This window comes from Erinaceus europaeus, chromosome 23 (genome assembly GCF_950295315.1).
Source record: "Erinaceus europaeus chromosome 23, mEriEur2.1, whole genome shotgun sequence".
Lineage (NCBI taxonomy): Eukaryota > Metazoa > Chordata > Mammalia > Eulipotyphla > Erinaceidae > Erinaceus > Erinaceus europaeus.
The window spans coordinates 8,075,725-8,096,946 of NC_080184.1; the positions used below are offsets into that span (position 1 = coordinate 8,075,725).

At 40.6% G+C, this 21,222-nt stretch overlaps 1 protein-coding gene across 1 annotated transcript in view; it reads left to right on the forward strand.

Moving 5' to 3' along the window:
• Positions 1 to 21,222, forward strand: part of LOC103123868 (zinc finger protein 14-like) — a 116,194-nt gene that overhangs the window by 25,364 nt on the left and 69,608 nt on the right. Inside the window, exon 3 of the mRNA XM_060182144.1 lies at positions 3,273 to 3,384. Within this exon, the coding sequence (XP_060038127.1) occupies positions 3,370 to 3,384 (15 nt within the window). The 5' untranslated portion in view covers positions 3,273 to 3,369. The remainder of the gene's footprint in view (positions 1 to 3,272; positions 3,385 to 21,222) is intronic.

The following is a 21,222-nucleotide window of genomic DNA, read 5'->3' on the forward strand; positions in this document are numbered from 1 at the left end:
CCCTGCAAATGGAGAGCTGAAGGCTGGAACTGGGATCCTTGCTCCAGTCTTTGTGCTTTGTACTGTGTGTGCTTAACCTGGCGCACCACCACCAAGTCTCCTTGTATTTTATTTGATAGGACAGGGTTTAATTGAGAGGGGAGAAGGAAAGAGGCAAACAAGTGTACTGTTTCCCTGCTTGTGAAGCTTTCCCTCTAACAGATGAGGATGGGAGTGTGAGACCCCCATCCTTGCCTGTGGTAACAGTGGTTCCCTACTAGGGGCACCATTGTGCCCTCCATTTCGTATTTGTGACATATTTTGTTGGACGCTGGATATAAAGTCTCAGGGTCAGTTTCTCTCATTTTGTTTGTTGAGTGTTACATTTATTTGTTTTATTTAGTTATTTTGTTTACCAGAGCACTGCTCTGCTCTGGCTCAGGGAGTACCAGAAAATCGAACCTGGAATTTTGGAGCCACAAGCAGAAGGAGAGACTTTTTGCATAGTCACTATGCTATATATCTCTGCTTAAGGTTACAGGGCTCTGGGTTTTGGTCCTGGAGCTGGGCTGGGGGGCGGGGGCGGGGGACTAAGGAAAGACTGCCTAACCCCAGGCTAGAAGAGCTGGTTGGAGCTTCTGTTGAGGGAGAGAAGGCACCACCCAGAAATAGGAATGGTTACAGGTGTAGGCGGGTTTGGCTTTAAAGGAGTTACCTTTGGAGGGCTAGCTCTCTTTTCCCAGTAGTACCATGTGAGCATAATATAAGTCAATCTCATTCTCTCTCTCTCTCTCTCTCTCTTTCTCTCTCTGTCTTTTGTAATGGGATAGAATTTAGGATGTCCGGCAGTAGCGCAGCGGGTTAAGCACACGTGGCGCAAAGCGCAAAGACTGGCGTTAGGATCCTGGTTAGAGCCCCTGGCTCCCCACCTGCAGGCAAGTCGCTTTACAAGCGGTGAAAGATAGACCTGCTGGTGTCTGTCTTTCTCTATCCCTCTCTATCTTCCCCTCCTCTCTGCCATTTCTCTCTGTCCTATCCAACAACGAATGACATCGACAGTAACAATAATAACCACAACAAGGCTACAACAACAAGGACAACAAAAGGGCCTCTAGGAGCAGTGGATTCATAGTGTAGACACCGAGCCCCAGCAATAACCCTGGAGGTAAAAAAAAAAAAAAAAAAAAATTTGCCACACAGAAATCATGATACTCCACCTTAGCTAAGTCAGGTGGTTGAGTATGAATTTTTTAAAAAAGATTTTATTTATTTATTGATGAGAAAGATAGGAGGAGAGAGAGAAAGAACCAGACACCACTCTGGTGCATGTGCTGCTGGGGCTTGAACTCAGGACCTCACGCTTGAGAGTCAAGCTCTTTATCCACTGTGCCACCTTCCCGGACCACAAGTATGAATTTTTTTAAACCTACTCAGCTGAGGGTCCAGCTCAGGGAAGACTCACTCAGGAGCTACCCAAGGACTGAATGCCTAAGCACAGTCACAAGCATCTTTTTATAATTTTTGTGGCATATGCCAGCATTGGTTACATACAATAGTTTTGCACAGGTTCCAGGAGTTGGCTCATTTACCTGAAATCTAATGACTGGGGGGCTTTTAGGCTTGCACCACATCTTGGTACAAAAACATCATGTGGGAGTCGGGCAGTAGCACAGTGGGTTAAGCACACGTGGCATGAAGCACAAGGACCAGCATTAGGATCCTGGTTTGAGCCCTAGGCTCCCCACCTGCAGGGCAGTTGCTTCACAGGTGGTGAAGCAGACCTGCAGGTGTCTATCTTTCTCTCCCCCTCTCTGTCTTCCCCTCCTCTCTCATTTCTCTCTATTCTATCCAACAATGATGACAGCAATAACAACAATAATAACTACAACAACAATAAAAAGGGCAACAAAGGGAGCCAGGCAGTGGCTCAGCGGGTTAAGTGCACGTGGCGCGAAGCACAAGGACCGGCTTAGGGATCCTGGTTCGAGCCCCCGGTTCCCCACCTGCAGGGGAGTCGCTTTACAGGCGGTGAAGCAGCTCTGCAGGTGTCTATCTTTCTCTCCCCTCTCTGTCTTCCCCTCCTCTCTCCATTTCTCTCTGTCCTATCCAACAACAATGACATCAGTAATGACTACAACAATAAAACAGCAAGGGGAACAAAAGGGAGTAAATAAATATTTTAAAAAATAAAAAAGGGCAACAAAAGGGAAAATAAACAAACAAATCAACAAATAAACATCTTGTTTTCCCAGTAACAAATAGTCTACCTTATTGAAAGCAGCAGGGTTTACCAAAGCAGAAAGTTAGCATTATTCCTATTCTAGGTCTGGTTCATTTGTTCTAGGGGCTGACTTCTATCTGGGTTTGATCTCTGAACTATGCCAGCAATTTCTTAGTTAAACCTGTACCCATTTTTCCTTGGATTATACCTGTACCCATATTTCCTTAAACCAGAACTTTACTCAGCTCTGGTTTATGATGGTGCTGTGGACTAAATTTGAAACTTTTGGTTCCTCAGGCATGAAAGTCTAATTTTGCATGGGAATATCACTGCTTTAATGCAAATCTCTGGGCTGTGTTTAGAAGCTGAGTTAAGGAAAACTTCTAGACACTTTACTAGAGTTTTATCCATGCTTTTGGTGAAAGAAACAGTAAAGGGTTTAGGGAGTCGGGCGGTAGCACAGCGGGTTAAGTGCATGTGATGCAAAGCGCAAGGACCAGTGTAAGGATCCCGGTTCGAGCCCCTGGCTTCCCACCTGCAGGATGGTCGCTTCACAGGATGGTCGATATCAATAACAACAACGATAATAACTACAACAATAAATAAATATTTAAAAAAGAAAAAAAGTAAAGGGTTTGAATGAGATATGTCAGTAGAATCTGTGGGCTCTGTGAGCCCTAATAGGCCCATAAATGATTCCAGAATCTCTTTTTAAAAAATATTTGTTTATTTTCCCTTTTGTTGCCCTTGTTGCTTTTCTTGTTTTAGTTATTATTGTTGTTATTGATGTCATCATTGTTAGATAGGACAGAGAGAAATGGAGAGAGGAAGGGAAGACAGAGAGGGGGAGAGAAAGAAAGACATCTTCAGACCTGCTTCACCGTTTGTGAAGCGACTCCCTTGCAGGTGGGGAGCTGGGGGTTCAAACTGGGATTGGTACGCCAATCCTTGCACTTGGCGCCACGTGCGCTTAACCCACTGCGCTACCGCCCGACTTCCCCAGAATCTCTTCTTTTTACAAAGAAGGGTAAGAGTATTGGGCTTTTTATTCATTACAGTGTCTTCCCTGTAGGTGCAGTTGTGAAGAGGCTGTGCTGCTGGACTCAAACTACTGCTGTGATTTCTCTTTATTTTCTGGCCTGAAAGAACATCCCGAGAAAGAGGAAGAAATGGCAGTTTCTTGGGTAAGTAACCTTTCCCACATTAGAGTCTGTCTCTTTTTCCTCTTGAATAAATTGCATTTTAAGTTATATGTGTGTATTTCACTACCTCAGTTTGCCAAGGCACTGCTCAGATCTGGCTTTTGGTGGTGCAGCAGACTGAACCTGGGACCTGGGTGCTTGAGGTATGATAGAGATGTAACAGAAAGTGTCGTCTGGAAGGTGGCCCAGTGGATACAGTACTGGGCTCTCAAGCATGAGGTCCCAAGTTCAGTCTCTGACAGCACATGTACCCGATTGATGTCTGTTTTTTTTTTCTCTCTCCTCCTATCTTTCTCATTAATAAATAAGATCTTTAAAAAAGAGAGAGAGAGAAAGATGTAAGATAAATCAGATTAAGAAGTAGAAAACCACTGAAATATGCCAATTAAACCTGGTCCCAAGGACTGAAATTCTTTATGTGGTGCAGATAGTGCAAGGTCTAATTCTATAATTGCTTCTCCATTGGACATAGACATGAGTAGATTGATCCATCCCCTCAGCCTGTATCTAACTTTCCCTAGTGGGGTAGGACTCTGGAGAGGTGGAAACTTCAGGACACATTTGTGAGGTCATCTACTCAGGGAAGTCATAATGGCATCATGGTTTTGTCTACAATTGATGGATGAATGGTAAGATATAAAGCAGGACAAAGTGTTTAATAAACAGTAACCCAAGGGTAGGAATAGAGAAATTGAAATTAAGACTCTTCAGGTGAGAAGAAGCTAGGAAGTCTATTTTAGGTATGTTGCAAGGGACCCATGACTTTAGTAATTTTTACCTAAACCTCTTAGCTAACAGGCAGGTGGATTTAAAATATTGTCTGGGAGGAAGGTGACAGTGGAAAAAAGAAAGCTGGATTAGGGCAGAGAGTACCTACCAAGCATGAGGAAAGTATATAAATACTATTAGCAGTTTATCCTATTGATCTGACCTAAAACCCATATATATTCATATTTATCAAAAGTACCTGTTTAACCTCTGAGTCCTGTCAATCTGAGCTTGTAGTCACATGGTCAGAGTTAGGAACATTCTAGGCCGCATTCATTTAAATCATGTTTCTCAATTAGCAGAGGAGGCTAATCCAGCCTCCTTTCAGAGTGTGGGGCAGCCCCTACCATAGCTGCTCTATACTGAGGGCAAAGTTCTGGAAAGGCCCACACAGAAGGCCTATGAAGGGCCAGGATGTGGCATACCTAGTTAAGCACACTTAGTACTAAGTGCAAGGACCTGTGCAAGGATCTAGGTCCCAGCACCCAGCTCGCTACCTCCAGGGGAACTATGTTCATAGCAGCACAATTTGTAATAACTGAAACCTGGGAGCAACTCAGTTGTCCAAAACCAGATGCATGCCTGAGAAGCTTGTGGCATACATACACAATGAAATATTACTCATCTGTTAAAATGGTGAATTCACCCTTACCCCCACCTTGGTAGAGCTTGAGGAATGATGTAAAGTTAGGTAAAACAGAAAGAGAAGGATGAATACAGTAGGATTCCATCCATAGGCAGAAGTTGAGAAGAAAGAACAGAAAAGGGAAACACAAAGCAGAATTTGGATTAAATTCTTCATCTCAGGAGTCGGGTGGTAGTGCAGCAGGTTAAGCGCATATGGCGCATACGGCATAAGGATCCTGGTTCGAGCCCTCGGCTCCCCACGTGCAGGAGAGTCGCTTCACAGGTGGTGAAGCAGGTCTGCAGGTGTCTGTCTTTCTCGCCCCCTCTCTGTCTTTCCCTCCTTTCTCCATTTCTCTGTCTTATCCAACAACGACGATATCAATAACAACAATAAAAAACAACATGGGCAACAAGAGGAATAAATAAGTAAATAAATATTTTTTAAAAAAGAACAATAAAAACTACAACAATAAAACAACAAGGGCAAAAAAAGGGAAAAAAATTCTTCATCTCCTGCTTTCAAGTCTACAGAGGCTGCTTGCTTCCATGTGGGTTTTTATATCCTGCTATTTACTGATTTTTTTTTTTTTTTTACAGAGCTGTCAATTGCATTCATAATGTGTGAAACTCCACCACTTTTTAAATACTGGAGTACTGATTAGCTCTGGCTTACAGTGCTGCGGGAGATTGAACCTGTAACTTTGGAGCTTCATGCATCAGCGTCTCTGCATAACCATTATGCTGGGGGCCAGGTGTTGGTACACCTGGTTGAGTGCACAGATTATAGTGCACAAGGACCCAGGTTCGAACACCCCCATCCCCGCCTGCAGGGGGAAAGCTTTGCAAGTGGTGAAGCAATGTTGCAGGTGTCTCTCTCTCCCTCTTTATCACCCCCTTCCCTCTAGATTTCTGACTGCCTCTATCCAATAAATAAATAAAGATAATAATTTAAAAAAATTTAAATATTAAAAAAAACATTATGCCCCTTTTAACTCCACCACTCTTAGTAGCCATTTAATGTTCTTTTTTAAAGTACTTATTTGTTTTTATAGAGATGATAATGTTATTTTTTGTATGCATGAATGTCATACAATTTAAACAAGTTTTATCATATCCATACCATATTCATATCATATTCATATGGAAATATGCATATTTATTTTTAATTTATTTATTTGATAGAGATAGCCAGAAATCAAAAGGGAAGGAGGTGAGAGAGAAATAGACAGACACCTGCAACCCTGCTTTACCCATTGCAAAGCTTTCCCCTGCACGTGAAGTCCAGGGGCTCGAGCCTGGGTCCTTTCACATTGTAACATGCTTGCTCAACTAGGTATGCCACCAGCCAGCCGCAGGTTTTATTTATTAATTAATGGAAAAAATGAGTCAGAGCATCCTTAAGGAATATGCAGTGTAATGGAGCTAACTAAGATTTCATTGCTTAGGCCTGAGGCTTTAGTCACTGTGCCACTTCTTGGGTCACCAGTTGCCATTGTTTGTTGGAGGTTGAGAAGCAGAGAAATAGAAAAAGAGAGAGCAACAGAGAGGATGTGAGAAGGGGGCTGGAAAGTAGCACACATGGTACAAAGGGCAAGGACTGTGTAAGGATCCTGGTTCAAGCCCCCAGCTCCCCACCTGCAAGAGGGTCAGTTCAGAAGTGGTGGACAAGGTCTGCATGTGTCTTCCTTCACCCCCCATCTTTCCCTCTTCTATTTATGTCTTATCCTATAAAGAGATGGTGAAGCAGGTCTGCAGGTGTCTATCTTTCTCTCCCCCTCTCTGTCTTCCTCTCCTCTCTCCATTTCTCTCTGTCCTATCCAACAACGAACGACATCAACAACTGTTGTTGTGGCGGTCTGGTGTCGGGCTGCACCGCGGAGAAGAGAGTGGACGTCCAGAGCAAAGGGGTACACAAATCTTTATTATAGGATGGGGGGGTTTGGTTCAGACCACGTGGAGCCAGCCGGCAGTGGCCGTCCCCACTACCTGACCACGGGGGGAGAGCAGGGGGCGAGATCTCAGAGAGGGAGAGCTGAGAGCCCAGGGGGGGGGGGTGAGGGGACTTTTTATTGGGCGACAACCAGGGGTGACGTGTGGGGCCAGGATTGGTTGAAGGGGGCACTGCTAGGATTTCGCGGGGCGTAGTAAAACCTGGGGGCGGAGACTGCATCAGAATAACTCCTCAGCAACAAACAACAATAGTAATAACCACAATAAGGGTACAACAATAAGGTCAACAAAAGGGGGGGAGAAATGACCTTTAGGAACAGTGCTGAGCCCCAGCAATAACCCTGGAGGCAAAAAAAAAAAAGAAGGCAATAGATAGTTATTATTGTAACCAAGTTATTTGCAAATTTGGTTTACTCTGAAAATCCCATGGTTAGAATCTGCTGCATCATACAAGACCTCATCGTGATTTATGTCATTTAATACTATTTACATAGAGCTGTATCTTATATAGTAGCACAACCAGTTGCTTCTGGTCTCCCTATTCTAAGACTATAGGTGATTTAATATTTCAACTAGTCATTTTTAGAAATGTATAAACAAGTTAAGCCTACTGTTAAATTTCAATCAGGTTATCATTTTGAAATATTAATTGCTTAGATTAAATATATACTCAGAACTGGATGCTGTGCATCAAAATGTTTAAGACATTCAACCTATTTTTCCCTCTCATATTGATTAAATAATGATTTATAAGACTATAAGTTAATTGGGGTGTCTGTTAACACCATTCCTGCCACCAAAGGTCTGTGTCCCTATACAGAACTGAAAATCAGCATTTTCTAAATCCCATCTTCAATGTATAAATATTTACATTACCATTGGCACTTGGTGACTGCATTATGAATTAACCATTCCTGGTGGCCACTCTTATTTATATTTTTAAGGTCTATATAGATGAAGAGAATTTTATAGGGAGAGTGTGGTAGAGAGAATTCAATCTCTCATTCCCTGTCAGTGTCATGTGAAATTGTTTTTCATATGTAGTAAATGAAATGAACCTTTATTTTCTTCTAATGAGGTGGACTGGAGATAGTGAGAAAAGACATCAGACTTTCAGTTCTGAGCCCCTGAGGGCTATAGGTTAAATTCCAATTATCTCCTACCTCACTTCCTATCAAATTTTCTTCACCTATATAAACCATAGAAATATAAATAAGGAAGAAATTGGCTAGCTTCGCTCCACCATTTGTGAAAATTTACTCCTGCATATGGAAACTAAGAGATTAAGTCTAGGTCCTTTTGTATAGCAACATGAGCACTAAATCAGTTGTAGCACCATGAAGCCCCTAAGATTTTATCATTTACTAGTTAACAAACTATTAGGAAGGTGGTTGTAAGAACAGGAATATCACTCTGTGACATGAGATGCCAGGGACTGGACTCAGGACCTCAGGATGAAGTCCAGTGTTGTAATCACTGTACGTACCAACTTCTAGGTGATGAGCATGAGGTATCTGATGATCGATTTGTCAAAGATACATTTGCAGACTTCCTAAGGTAGAGACTGGATATTTAGTCTAAGGCATATTGTCACATCAACACATTGTATATGACTTAGGGTTCAGTGACCTATGAAGATGTAACTGTGATATTTAATCAAGAGGAGTGGGAACTACTCAGTCCTTCAGAGAAGAAACTCTACAGAGATGTGATGTGGGAAAACTTCAGGAACTTACTTTCAATAGGTAAGTACACTATTCTTTCATTTGTCAATTAGAAGATTTTTGTTTCTTTCAGAAATGTCAGTCTTTATTTCTTCACCTTAAGTGTACTTTTCATTTTCTGATGTTTGTTCATTTTGTTGGGACAATTTTGAATTAAAAAAAATTTTTTTTAATTTTAATTTTTCAGAGAGATGCAGAGAGAGAGACACACACACACACACAGAGAAAAACACCAGAACACTGTTCATCTCTGGTTTATGGTGGTGCGGGGGGTTGAACCTGGGATTTAGGAGCCTCAGGCATGAGAGTCTGTTTGCATAACCATTATGCTGTCTCCCCCTCCCAAGTTTGAATTTTTGAAACCAGCAAGGTTACTTCTTTGCCATAGTGTTTTCACATTGCTACAACCACAAAGCTAAAATCTATTATTGGATGTCTTCCCTGGGCAAAACCATAAAATAGGTGAAAATTGTCTTAGATATCTGCTACCTCCTTATTTTCTAGCTCTGCTTCCTCCCAAAGATCTAGTACTCCTGAGTTCTTTTTGCCTAGGGGGCCTCACATTGTTAGTGATGGATTTTTTTTTTTCCCTAATATTCACTAAAGAAGTTTTTTTTTTTTCTTACCATTGTGAAAATGGAGGCACTATTAAGTAAGCAGGAAATGATTGTGACTCATGATGGATTAAAAATTTTAATCTATTTGGATAATTTTTAATATTTCTTATATTTTGTAATTATAGGACAATTACAAGAGAACTATTCTAGCAAAGAGCATAATAACCTTCAGGAGAGTAAACAAAGGTAAGAGTGACAATTACAATAGAACATCCTGTCCCACTCAGAAAACTACTGTGCTTGATATTTTATTGTGCCTGTGAACTTTACAGAAATTTGGTGCCTGTATAGATTCCCTGTGTGAACAGACTCATGGTTTCTTAAATGTATGCTTTCTACTGATTGAACAATTGTTTGGCATGCCTTTCAATATATATATTTAAAATTTTTTTATTATTTTTTATATTTATTTATTTATTTATTTTCCCTTTTGTTACCCTTGTTGTTTTTTCATTGTTGTTGTAGTTATTGTTGTTGTTATTGATGTCGTCATTGTTGGATAGGACAGAGAGAAATGGAGAGAGGAGGGGAAGACAGAGAGGGGGGGAGAAAGATAGACACCTGCAGACCTGCTTCACCGCCTGTGAAGCGACTCCCCTGCAGGTGGGGAGCCAGGGACTCAAACCGGGGTCTTTACACTGGTCCTTGCTCTTTGCACCATGTGTGTTTAACCCGCTGGGCTACCACCCAACTCCCTCAATATATTTTTTTAAGAGTGGTCGGGGAGGTGGCACAATGGATAAAGCATCGGATTCTCAACCATGAGATCCCAAGTTCAATCTCTGGCAGCACATGTATCAGAGTGATGTCTGGTTCTTTTTCTCTTCCTATCTCTCAGATAAATAAATAAATAAATACTTAAAGAAAAATTTTTTTTAAAGATTTTTTTTAATTTAATTTTTTTAAAATTTATTTATTCCCTTTTGTTTCCCTTGTTTTATTGTTGTAGTTATTATTGTTGTCGTTGTTGGATAGGACAGAGAGACATGGAGAGAGGAGGGGAAGACAGAGAGGAGGAGAGAAAGATAGACACCTGCAGACCTGCTTCACCGCCTGTGAAGCGACTCCCCTGCAGGTGGGGAGCCGGGGTTCGAACTGGGATCCTTATGCCGGTCCTTGTGCTTTGCGCCACCTGCGCTTAACCCATTGCGCTACAGCCCGGACTTCCAAAAATAATTTTTAAAAAAAAAATAAAATTGTGGATCAGGAGGTGGTGTAGCTGACAAAACATTGGACTCTCAAGCATGAGGTCCTAAGTTCTGGTCCTAAGTGCCCAAAAGCACAAGTACCAGTATGATGTCTAGTTATTTCTCTTTCTCCTTCTATCTTTCTCATTATTAAATAAAGTAAAATAAAGAAATTAAAATTTAAAATCACTGCCACAGATAGACTAATTCTTAAACTGTTTCATCAAAAATTTTTATCAAAACTATTTCTTCATAAATATGTTACAGAATAGTTGGGCAAATGACTCTAATTGTGATGTGTATGATGTACATACCTGAGGTAACCATTTGAGTCATTGGAACATGAATGTTATAGTGATATTCTAGATTGTCTTTTTTTACCTAATGGGAAAATCTCTCTCAGATATAATAAATAAATGTAAACTACAAAATAGGGTAAATATGCTCAGATTTTTAAAAATAATACAGTTAGAAACTGTATTCCTATCTCCAATGTGTGAATATCTATGTCTTTATGATAGTCCATATGGGAAAATCAATATTTTCAATGAAAAATTTCAAATGCAAAGCCAACATTTGCTATCATCAAAAAATAGCTCACTCAATAAATATAAAATATCTAAAAATATCAGTTTATGGGGCCAGTCAATGGTGCACCTGGTTCAGTGCACATGTTACAGTGTGCAAGGACCTGGGTTCAAGTCCCTGGCCCCCACCAGCAGGGGGAAAGCTTTGTGAGTGGTGAAGTAGGGCTGCAGAGGTCTCTCTGTCTCTTTCCTACTCTATCTCCCCCTTCCTTATCAATTTCTGGCTGTCTATCCAATAGATAAATAAAGATATATTTTTTTTAATTTTAAAAAGGAAAAAAAGCTGTAAAAAATATATCAGCTATGGCTTATTTTATTTATGCATTATATAAAAGTAGTTAACATTTACCAATTTTTTTTGATCTTTGATTTATTTTTAATTTGAGATCCTTTTTATAATTTTCAATATTTGTCAGTTTTGCAGTATAATTTTTAGTCAAATCTATTGATGCCTTTGATTTTGTTATGTATAGTAATGATGTGTATTTTCCACACTAGAATTAATTTTAGTTTTATTAAAATGTCATTAAGTAACTTCTCATTATTTTACAGTTTTGAGCTAAAAGCCTCTGAGAACAGAGAAAGTCAAAATGGTAGGAAACCTCAAGAACATGAAACACTAAACAAACTATTCATTTATTCTACTCATCTTCAAGAATGTAAAACAACTCAAAGTGGAGTGAAACCCTTTCAATGTAAACAATGTAGTAAAACTTTCAGTTGTCCTCGCTCTCTTCGGAGACATGAAATACGTCACAAAGGAGAGAAACCCTATGAATGTAAACAATGTAGTAAAACATTCAGTTGTTCCAGTACTCTTCGGAGACATGAAATACTTCACACTGGAGAGAAACCATTTGAATGTAAGAAATGTAGTAAAACATTCAGGTCTTCCAGTTCTCTTTGGTATCATGAAAGAACTCACCATGGAGGGAAACCTTATGAATGTAAACAATGTATTAAAACATTCAGTTTTTCTACTTCTCTTCGGATACATGAAAGAACTCACAGTGGAGAGAAACCCTATCAATGTAAACAATGTAGTAAAGCATTCTTTACATCTAGTAATCTTCAGAGACATGAAAGGACTCACAGTGGAGAGAAACCCTATGAATGTAAACAGTGTAGTAAAACATTCAGTTCTTCCAGTCATCTTCATTTACATGAAAGAACTCACAGTGGAGAGAAACCCTATCAATGTAAACAGTGTAGTAAAACATTCACTTGTTCCCGTTCTCTTCGGAGACATGAAATACTTCACAGTGGAGAGAAACCCTATGAATGTAAACAATGCAGTAAAGCATTCAGTTCTTTCAGTTCTCTTCGGACACATGAAATTCTTCACAGTGGAGAGAAACCATATGAATGTAAACAGTGTAATAAAACATTCAGTTGTACTCGTTCTCTTCGGAGACATGAAATACTTCACAGTGGACAGAAACCATATGAGTGTAAACAATGTAGTAAAACATTCAGATCTTCCAGTTCTCTTTGGTATCATGAAAGAACTCGCCATGGAGAGAAGCCCAATGAATGTAAACAATGTAGTAAAACATTCAGGTCTTCCAGCTCTCTTCAGATACATGAAAGAACTCACAGCGGAGAGAAACCCTATGAATGTAAACAATGTAGTAAAACATTCAGTTCTCCCAGTCATCTTTGGTATCATGAAAGAACTCACAGTGGAGAGAAACCCTATCAGTGTAAGCACTGTAATAAACCATTAAGTTCTTCCAGTTCTCTTCGGAGACATGAAATACTTCACAGTGGAGAGAAACCCCATGAATGTAAGCAATGTAGGAAAACTTTCAGTACCTCCAGTCATCTTCAGAGACATGAAAGAACTCACAGTGAAGGGAAACCCTTTGGATGTAAACAATGTAGTTAAACATTCTGCACAACTAGTTCTTAGGTATCATGAAAGAACTCACAGTGGAGAGACACAGTATGAATGTAAACAATGTAGAAAAATGTTCAGTTGTTCTAATTCTCTTCAGAAACATGAAATAATTCACTGTGGAAGAAACGCCTATGATAGTGGTAAAAATTTCAGGTGTTCCTACTCTTTGAACACATGAAAATATCCCCAGTGGAAATCAATTGTATGAGCATAGATTGTGTAATAAAAACTAGAGAGATTCAACCTGAGATATTATGCAGTAGTTAGTGGTTTAGCCTTAAACATGATAGCTCCCAGGTTTGTGCCTCTGTACTACTTGTGCCAGAGTGATGTTCTATCTTATTCTCTCTCTATTGTGTGAATATATAAGTAAATTTAAATAATTATAGAGCTCACAATTGTATGTAAACAGCTGAATTTATACCTGTGAGCATTGTATAAATGTATGGAATATGAGTAAATATTTCAATTCTTCATCTTCAACTCTAATGCTGGAAAAGTTCACTTTGTACTAACTCCTTACTAATGTGAACAATGATAAAATGTATTCAAATAGAATGGACTTTTTCACACAAATGACAACACTGACATTAGAAAAATGCGTAGACATTGTAGAAATGCCTTACTGACCTAGTAAAGAACTGTACTGGAGTGAAAAACTAGTAATGTAAAATAGTGAAATAATGCTACAATATGTGAACCTATTATTGTTTGCATGAATTGTATCTGTCTAGTGGAAAAGTACATTTTTTTCTTCTAATTTTAATTCATTCTCTTCATAATTTGTCATATGACTTTTAAAAAATATAATTTATTTGATAGGACAGAGAAATTAACAGGGAAGATATAGTAAAGGGGAGAGAAAGAAATAATACATGCAGCATGGTTTCTCAGTTTGTGAAGCTTTCTCCCTACATATGGGTACTGGGTGATTGAACCAATGCCCTTGTTCATGGCATCTGATTTTAATTATCAAGTCACAAGTTGTGAAACAATGCTTTAGATGTCTATACTCTCTACCCCCTTCTCTCAATTTTTCTTTATCCTATCAAAGAAAATAAAGTTTTTAAAAATTAACTCTCGGGATCAGGTGGTGGCACACCTGGTTGAGTACACGTTACAGTGAGCAGGGATGCAGGTTTGAGCTCTGGTCCCCACCTGCAGAGGGAAAGCTTTGCAAGTGTTGAAACATTGTCACCGGTGTCTCACTGTTTCTCTCCCTCTTTAGCACCCATTTCCCTCTCAATTTGTGGCTGTCTCTATCCAATAAATAAATAAAGGTGATAAAAATAAATAAAGAAATAAGTAAGTAAATTAGTAAACATTTTCTTCAAATAGATTAAAGACTTAATGGGTTAAAATCCATGAAATATTTAGATGAAAATACATGCAGAACTCCTCTATATAAGTTTTTGCAACATGTTCATCCTTTCAGATCTAATTACAAAGGGAAAAAGAGCAAAATTAAACAAATGGAATTACATCAAATTGAAAAGCTCATGTACAGCAAAGGGAATCAACACCATAACAAAGTTACTCCACACAGATTTCCAAGAAAATATTTTTCATACATAAAATAGAGGATTTAGAACCAAAAATAAAATATTCAATAATAAATAAACAACCACATCAACAGTGTGGGAGAGAGATATGTTGCCAGAATATTCTCAAAAGAGGAGATCCAAAAGGCCAACATATATATGTGATGGAAAAAAAAAAAGTGGCTCATCAATGATCATGAGAAAAATGCAAATAAAAACAACAATGAGATAGCACTTTATGCCTGTGAGAATGCCACATATTAGAAAAAAAACCCGAAACACTAACTTGGTGAAGCTGTGGGGGAAAGGGACAATCCTGCACTGTAGGTGGGTATAAAATTTGGTGCCTATTACTATGGAAAACAGTCTGGAAACATCAGAACCTACTTTATCACCCATCAGTCTCTTTCCTAGGGACTTACTCAGGAAAAATAGAAACACCTATCCAAAAAACTATGCACACAAGTTAACAGCAACAGTTCATTATAGCCAAATCTGAAAGGAACCCAAGATGCCTAACAACAGATAAATGGCTAAGAAATGTGTGGCATATATAATTAATAGATTAGTGGTTTACAGTCAACAGTAAAATACAGTAGTTTGTACATCTGTAACATTTCTCAGTTTTCCACATAACACATCAACCCCCTTTAGGTCCTCCTATGTCCTCAAGTTCCAGGATCTGAACGCATACCCCACCCCAGATTCTTTTACCTTGGTACAATACATCAAACCCAGTCCAACTTCTGCTTTGTATTTTCCCTTCTGTTCTTATTTTTCAACTTTTGTGTATGAGTGAGCTCATCCTATATTCATCCTTCTCGTGAATTATTTCCCTTAACATAATTCCTTCAAGCTCCTTTCAAGATGAGGCAAAGGAGCTGAATTCACCATTTTTAATAGCTAAATGATATTCCACTGTGTATAGATACCACAATGTATCCACTCAGTCTGTTGTTGGACACTTGGCTTGCTTCCAGGTTTTGGCTATTACAAATTTGTGTTGCTATGAACATATAGGTATGCACAAACCTTTTGGACGGGTGTGTTACATCCCCAGGAGAATTGTGGGGACATATCATACATCCACTTCTAAGCTTCTGAATGTTCTCCGGACTGCTCTCCACAAGGTTTTGACCAAATGACATTCCCAACGGCAGTGCAGGAGGGTTCCTTTATCTCCACAACCTTTCCCACATTTGTTGCTGTCTACCTTTTCTGATGTATAACGTAGTTACAGCAGTGAATTGGTATCCCATTGTTGTTTTTATTTGCATTTCCCTGAAAAGTAATGACTTAAAGCATTTTTTCATACATTTGTTGGCCTTTTGGATCTCTTCTGTGGTGAATATTCTATATTTATATCTTCTCCCCATATACAGATGGAGTCAGTGCTTTTCTTGTTGCTGAGTTTGGTGAATTCTTTATATATTTTGGTTATTAGCTTCTTGTCTGATGTATGGTATATGAAGATCTCCCATTCTGTAAGAGGTCTCTTTGTTTGAGTGGTTGTTACTTTGGCTGTGCAGAAGCTTTTTAATTTGATGTCCTAGTGGTTTATTTTTGTTTTAGTCTTCTTTGTAATTGGATTCGTATCATTGAAGATGACTTCAAATTTAGATATAAAAGAGTTCTGTAGGGGCTGGGTCGTGGCGCACCTGGTTGAGCAACATGTTACAGTGCGAAAGGACCCGGGTTTGAGCCCCTGGCCCCCACCTGCAGGGGGGAAGCTTTGCAAGTGGTAAAGCAGGGCTGCAGGTATCTCTATCTATCTCCTCCTTTCCTCTCGATTTCTGGCTGTTTCTATCCAATAAATATAAAGATAATAAAATTTCTTTTAAAAAGTTCTGCCAGTATTTTCCTCTAAGTATTTTATATTTTCTAGTCTAACATCCAAGTCCTTTATCCATTTATAATATACTTTTCTTTGTGGTGAAATGGTGGTTGTTCATTCTTCTGTGTGTTTAAACCCAATTTTGCCAACACCATTTGTTGAAGAAACACAACTTTTCCCACTGAAGAGTCTGAACACTTTGTCAAAGATTAGATATCCAGGGGGATTATTTTTGGGCTCTCAGTCCTATTCCACTGGTCATTGTGTCTATTCATGTTCCAGTACCAAGCAGTTTTGATGACGATAGCCCTATTCTTCTTCTTCTAGCATTTGCCCTTCTTCTGTAGCCAGTCAACAGCATCAGGTTGAGCCTGATGTAAAGTTTCGAGACCTCCTTTGAATCTGGAGAGGTGGCAGTCATTGACTTTGTGGGTCATAGTCTGTCTGTAGCCGCAGGGGCAGTTCGGGTCGTCTAATACAATTTGAGACCTCCGAGTATAATGCCTCCAGATCTGTTCTTTCTTCTCAAGATAGTTTTGGCAATTCTAGGTCTTTTCTGGTTCCAGATAAACATCTGTTCTATCCTTAAAATTGGGTGGGTTGTGATGGAGATAGAATTAAATTTTTATATGGCTCTGTGTAGTAAATTCATTTTGATGATGTTAATTCTTCCAACTCGTTAACATGGAATATCTTTCCACTTTGTGTCTTTTTCTATTTCCTTGAATAGTGACTCATAATTTTCAGTATACAAGTCTTTCACTGTTGTTGTGGCGGTCTGGTGTCGGGCTGCACCGCGGAGAAGAGAGTGGACGTCCAGAGCAAAGGGGTACACAAATCTTTATTATAGGATGGGGGGGGTTTGGTTCAGACCACGTGGGGCCAGCCGGCAATGGCCGTCCCCACTACCTGACCACAGGGGGAGAGCAGGGGGCGAGATCTCAGAGAGGGAGAGCTGAGAGCCCAGAGAGGGGGGGGGTGAGGGGGCTTTTTATTGGGCGACAACCAGGGGTGACATGTAGGGCCAGGATTGGTTGAAGGGGGCACTGCTAGGATTTCGCGGGGCGTAGTAAAACCTGGGGGCGGAGACTGCATCAGAATAACTCCTCAGCAACATTTCACTTTTTTTATAACAACTCTTTTTAAAATTATTTATTGGATAGAAGCAAACAAATCAAGAGGGGAAGGGGGTGATAGAGGAGAGAGTGAGAGACACCTGGAACTCTGCTTCATCACTCACAAAGCTATCCCCCTGCTAGTGGGGAATGAGGGCTCGAACCTGGGTCCTTTCACATTGTAATATGTACACTAAACCAGGTCCACCACCAACTAGCCCCTAATATTTCACTACTTTGTTTAGGTTTATTCGTATTTTATTGTTTTTGTTGCTATAGTAAGAGAAATTGATTTCTAGATTTCTTCTGTTACTCTAGTGTTTGCATAGAGGAATGCCACTGACTTTTGTATGTTGATTTGTAGCCTGACACCTTACTGTATTGCCTGATGATTTCCAAAAGCTTCTTGCTGGATTCTTCAGGTTTTTCTATGTATATTATGTCATCTGCAAATAGGGAGAGTTTGACTTCTTCTCTTCCAATCTGTATCCCTTAATTCCTTGCTCCTGCCTGATTGCTATGGCAAGAACTTCCAACACTATGTTGAATAGTAATGGTGATAGTGGGCAGCCCTGTGTAGTACCTGATCTGAGGGGAAATGCACCAGTTTTTCACCATTGAGTATGGTGTTGGCTGTAGGTTTGCTATAGATAGACTCCAGTATCTTGAGACATTTTCCATATATTCCCATTGTTTGTTGTGTTTTGATCATAAAGGGATGTTGTATTTTGTCAAAGACTTTCTCTGCATCTATGGATATAAGCATGTGGTTTTTGGCCTTGCTTTTATTGATGATGTGGGTTGTATTGATTGATTTACGTATATTAAGCCTACCTTGGTGTGTTTCAGGTGGAGCTGGTAAGTCATATATTTGCACGTCTGCTTTTGGAAAATTCATGTAGGATTTGTTGTGTTCAAATTGTAGAGAAAAGTGCATAACTGGAACATCAAGATTGTACTTTTTTTTTTTTTTTTTGCCTTCAGGATTACGGCTGAGGCTCTGTGCCTGCATTATGAATCCACTGCTCCTGGAGGCCATTTATTTTTCCCATTTTGTTGCCTTTGATGTAGTTATTATTGTTGTTGATAGGACAGAGATAAATTGAGAGAGATGGGGATTCAAGAGGAGGGATGAGCAGGAAAGGACCCTGGAGGCAGCTGAGAAACATGAGTGAGGACAGCCTGGTGAGGCATTGCAGTGAGGAGGAGAATGGTGTCTGCTGTGGAGGGAGACAGAAAGACAGAAAGATGGAGGGTGGAAGCTCAGGGTCTCCCAACACCCTCTCCCACCAGGTCCCAGCCCTCTTTTTCCCATGAGATGGGCACAGCACCCAGTCCTCACATATACTGGGGCAGCCCAAGTGGACCCCAAGGTCAGTCCTTATCTGGGGCAAGGGGTATGGACATCAACCTCCCTGAAAGAAGGGGATTCCTCAGGGGTCTTGGACCCAGTTTTCCTGACCCCAAAGCTATTATCTTCCTGCCTCCAGGGTCCTTTCCTGCTCATCCCTCCTCCTGAATCCCTGGTGCCCCCACCTCTGTGTCTGTCTCCCCAGCTCCAGAATCTCCCCCATCCCTGTAATCTCATCTCCAGTGACTCCTCTGCCTTCTGACCTCACCCCTCGTTACTTCTCCAGCTTCAGGGTTTCCTGTCTCACATCTCTAACACAACAGTTACCTTGGAATAGACAGACACCCCAGGGCCGCTTTGGGTCTGCCAGTTCCCATGGAAACTGCCCAACATTCAGAGAATGAGGTCATAATTCCTCAACAGCTTCTGAGACACATTCTGACTATTTACTTTAGAGACACAGGCAGTGGGGTCAGGGTGGGGCCAAAGGAGGTCCCCCAACCCCTATCCTCCTTCTGCTCCTGTTTCCAGAGGCTGCCGCTCACCATGTCAGGACTCAGCCCTTCTCAATCATTTAGGTCGTGGTTGTGTCTTGGGATGTCCTGGGTGGGGACTCCATGCAGACCATCCCTTAAGGGGCATGGTCACAGAAAGACAGCAAATAACCTTGGACCTGTCCCTGCTGTACAGCCTGTCTGGGCTCTCCAAAATAGGAGACCATCTACCTTGAAAATTCACAATTATAATCAACAATATTTATGTACCTTTCCCATATTTGGGAACTACTCTCTTCCCTGATCCAACTTTCTGGTCCTTCTTCCAGCCATGACATCATCTCCCCAGACAATAATTAGGATTCACCTGCATATCAGATTTCAGGCTTAGGCAAAAATAGAAAATAAATTAAAAAAAAAAAAACCACTAGTATAGCCATAGGCCCTTTGGAATATAACTAAAATATGCCTACTAGCTATCTACGAAAGGGAGACCCCCCAAAATCTTTATCTGTCTATTCCAGCCTTTAGGTCCATGGTTGGTCAACAATTATTTGGCCTTGTATGTTAACTCTTTTTCAACCACCAGGTTTCAGATGCTAGCATGATGCCGACCATACTTATGTGGACAGACAACCCCACCAATGTGTCCTGGAGCTCTGCTTCCCCAGAGCCCTTCCCCACTAGGGAAAGAGACAGGCAGGCTGGGAGTATGGATTGACCTGTCAATGCCCATGTTAAGCGGGGAAGCAATTGTAGAAGCCAGACCTTCCACCTTCTGCATCCCACAATGACCTTGGGTCCATACCCCCAGAGGACCAGAGGGTTAAAGAATAGGAAAGCTATCAAGGGAGGGAATGGGATACAGAATTCTGATGGTGGGAATTGTGCGAAGTGGTAGCCCTCTTATCCTATGGTTTAGTCAATATTTCATTTTGATAAAAAAATTTTTTTTAAAAACTCAAAACAAATATTCACTTTATCTTTGACATAATGTATGTACAAGGTGTAAAATATCCACACCATTCCCCAGTATTGGATTCAGGGCTTGCTAGGTCTAGGAAGCAGTACTTTAAAAACAAAATGTTCAGGAGTAGCACAGTGGGTTAAGTGTATATGGCGCAAACCATAAGGATCCCAGTTCGAGCTTCTGGCTTCCCACCTGCGGGGTAATAGCTTCACATGCGGTGAAGCAGGTCTGCAGGTGTCTGTCTTTCTTTCCCTCTCTCTGTCTTCCCCTCCTCTCTCCATTTCTCTCTGTCCTACCCAATGATGACAACATCAATAACAACAATAATAACTACAACAATAAAGCAACAAAAGGGGATAAATAAATATTTTAAAAAATGTTTGGGGAGTCAGGTCATAACGCAGTGGGTTAAGTGCAGGTGGCTCAAAGTGCAAGGACCTGCATAAGGATCCTGGTTCGAGCCCCCAGCGCCCCACCTGCAGGGGAGTCACTTCACAGGTGGTGAAGCATGTCTGCAGGTGTCTACCTTTCTCTCCCCCTCTCTGTCCTCCCCTCCTCTCTCCATTTCTCTCTGTCCTATCCAACAACAATGACATCAATCATAACTACAACAATAAAACAAGGGCAACAAAAGGGAATAAATAATAAATGTTAAAAAAAATAATTTAAAAATGTTCAGGAGTAGGTCACAGTGGGTTAAGCAAAGCACAAGGACCAGCAATAAAAATTCCGTCAGGGAGTCGGGCTGTAGCGCAGCGGGTTAAGCGCAGGTGGTGCAAAGCACAAGGACCGACATAAGGATCCCGGTTCAAACCCCGGCTCCCCACCTGCAGGGGAGTCCCTTCACAGGCGGTGAAGCAGGTCTGCAGGTGTCTATCTTTCTCTCCTCCTCTCTGTCTTCCCCTCCTCTCTCCATTTCTCTCTGTCCTATCTAACAACGACGACAACAACAATAATAACTACAACAATAATAACTACAACAATAAAAAAAGGGCAACAAAAGTGTCTCTCTTCCTCTCTCTCGCTCTCTCCCCTCTTCCCTTTCTGTCTCTATCCAATAAATAATAAATCAGTATTAAAAAATAAGGGTGGTAGAATAAATGAGTGCAGTGTTAGACTCAATAAGAATGGCAGGACTTGGGAGTTGGGTGGTGG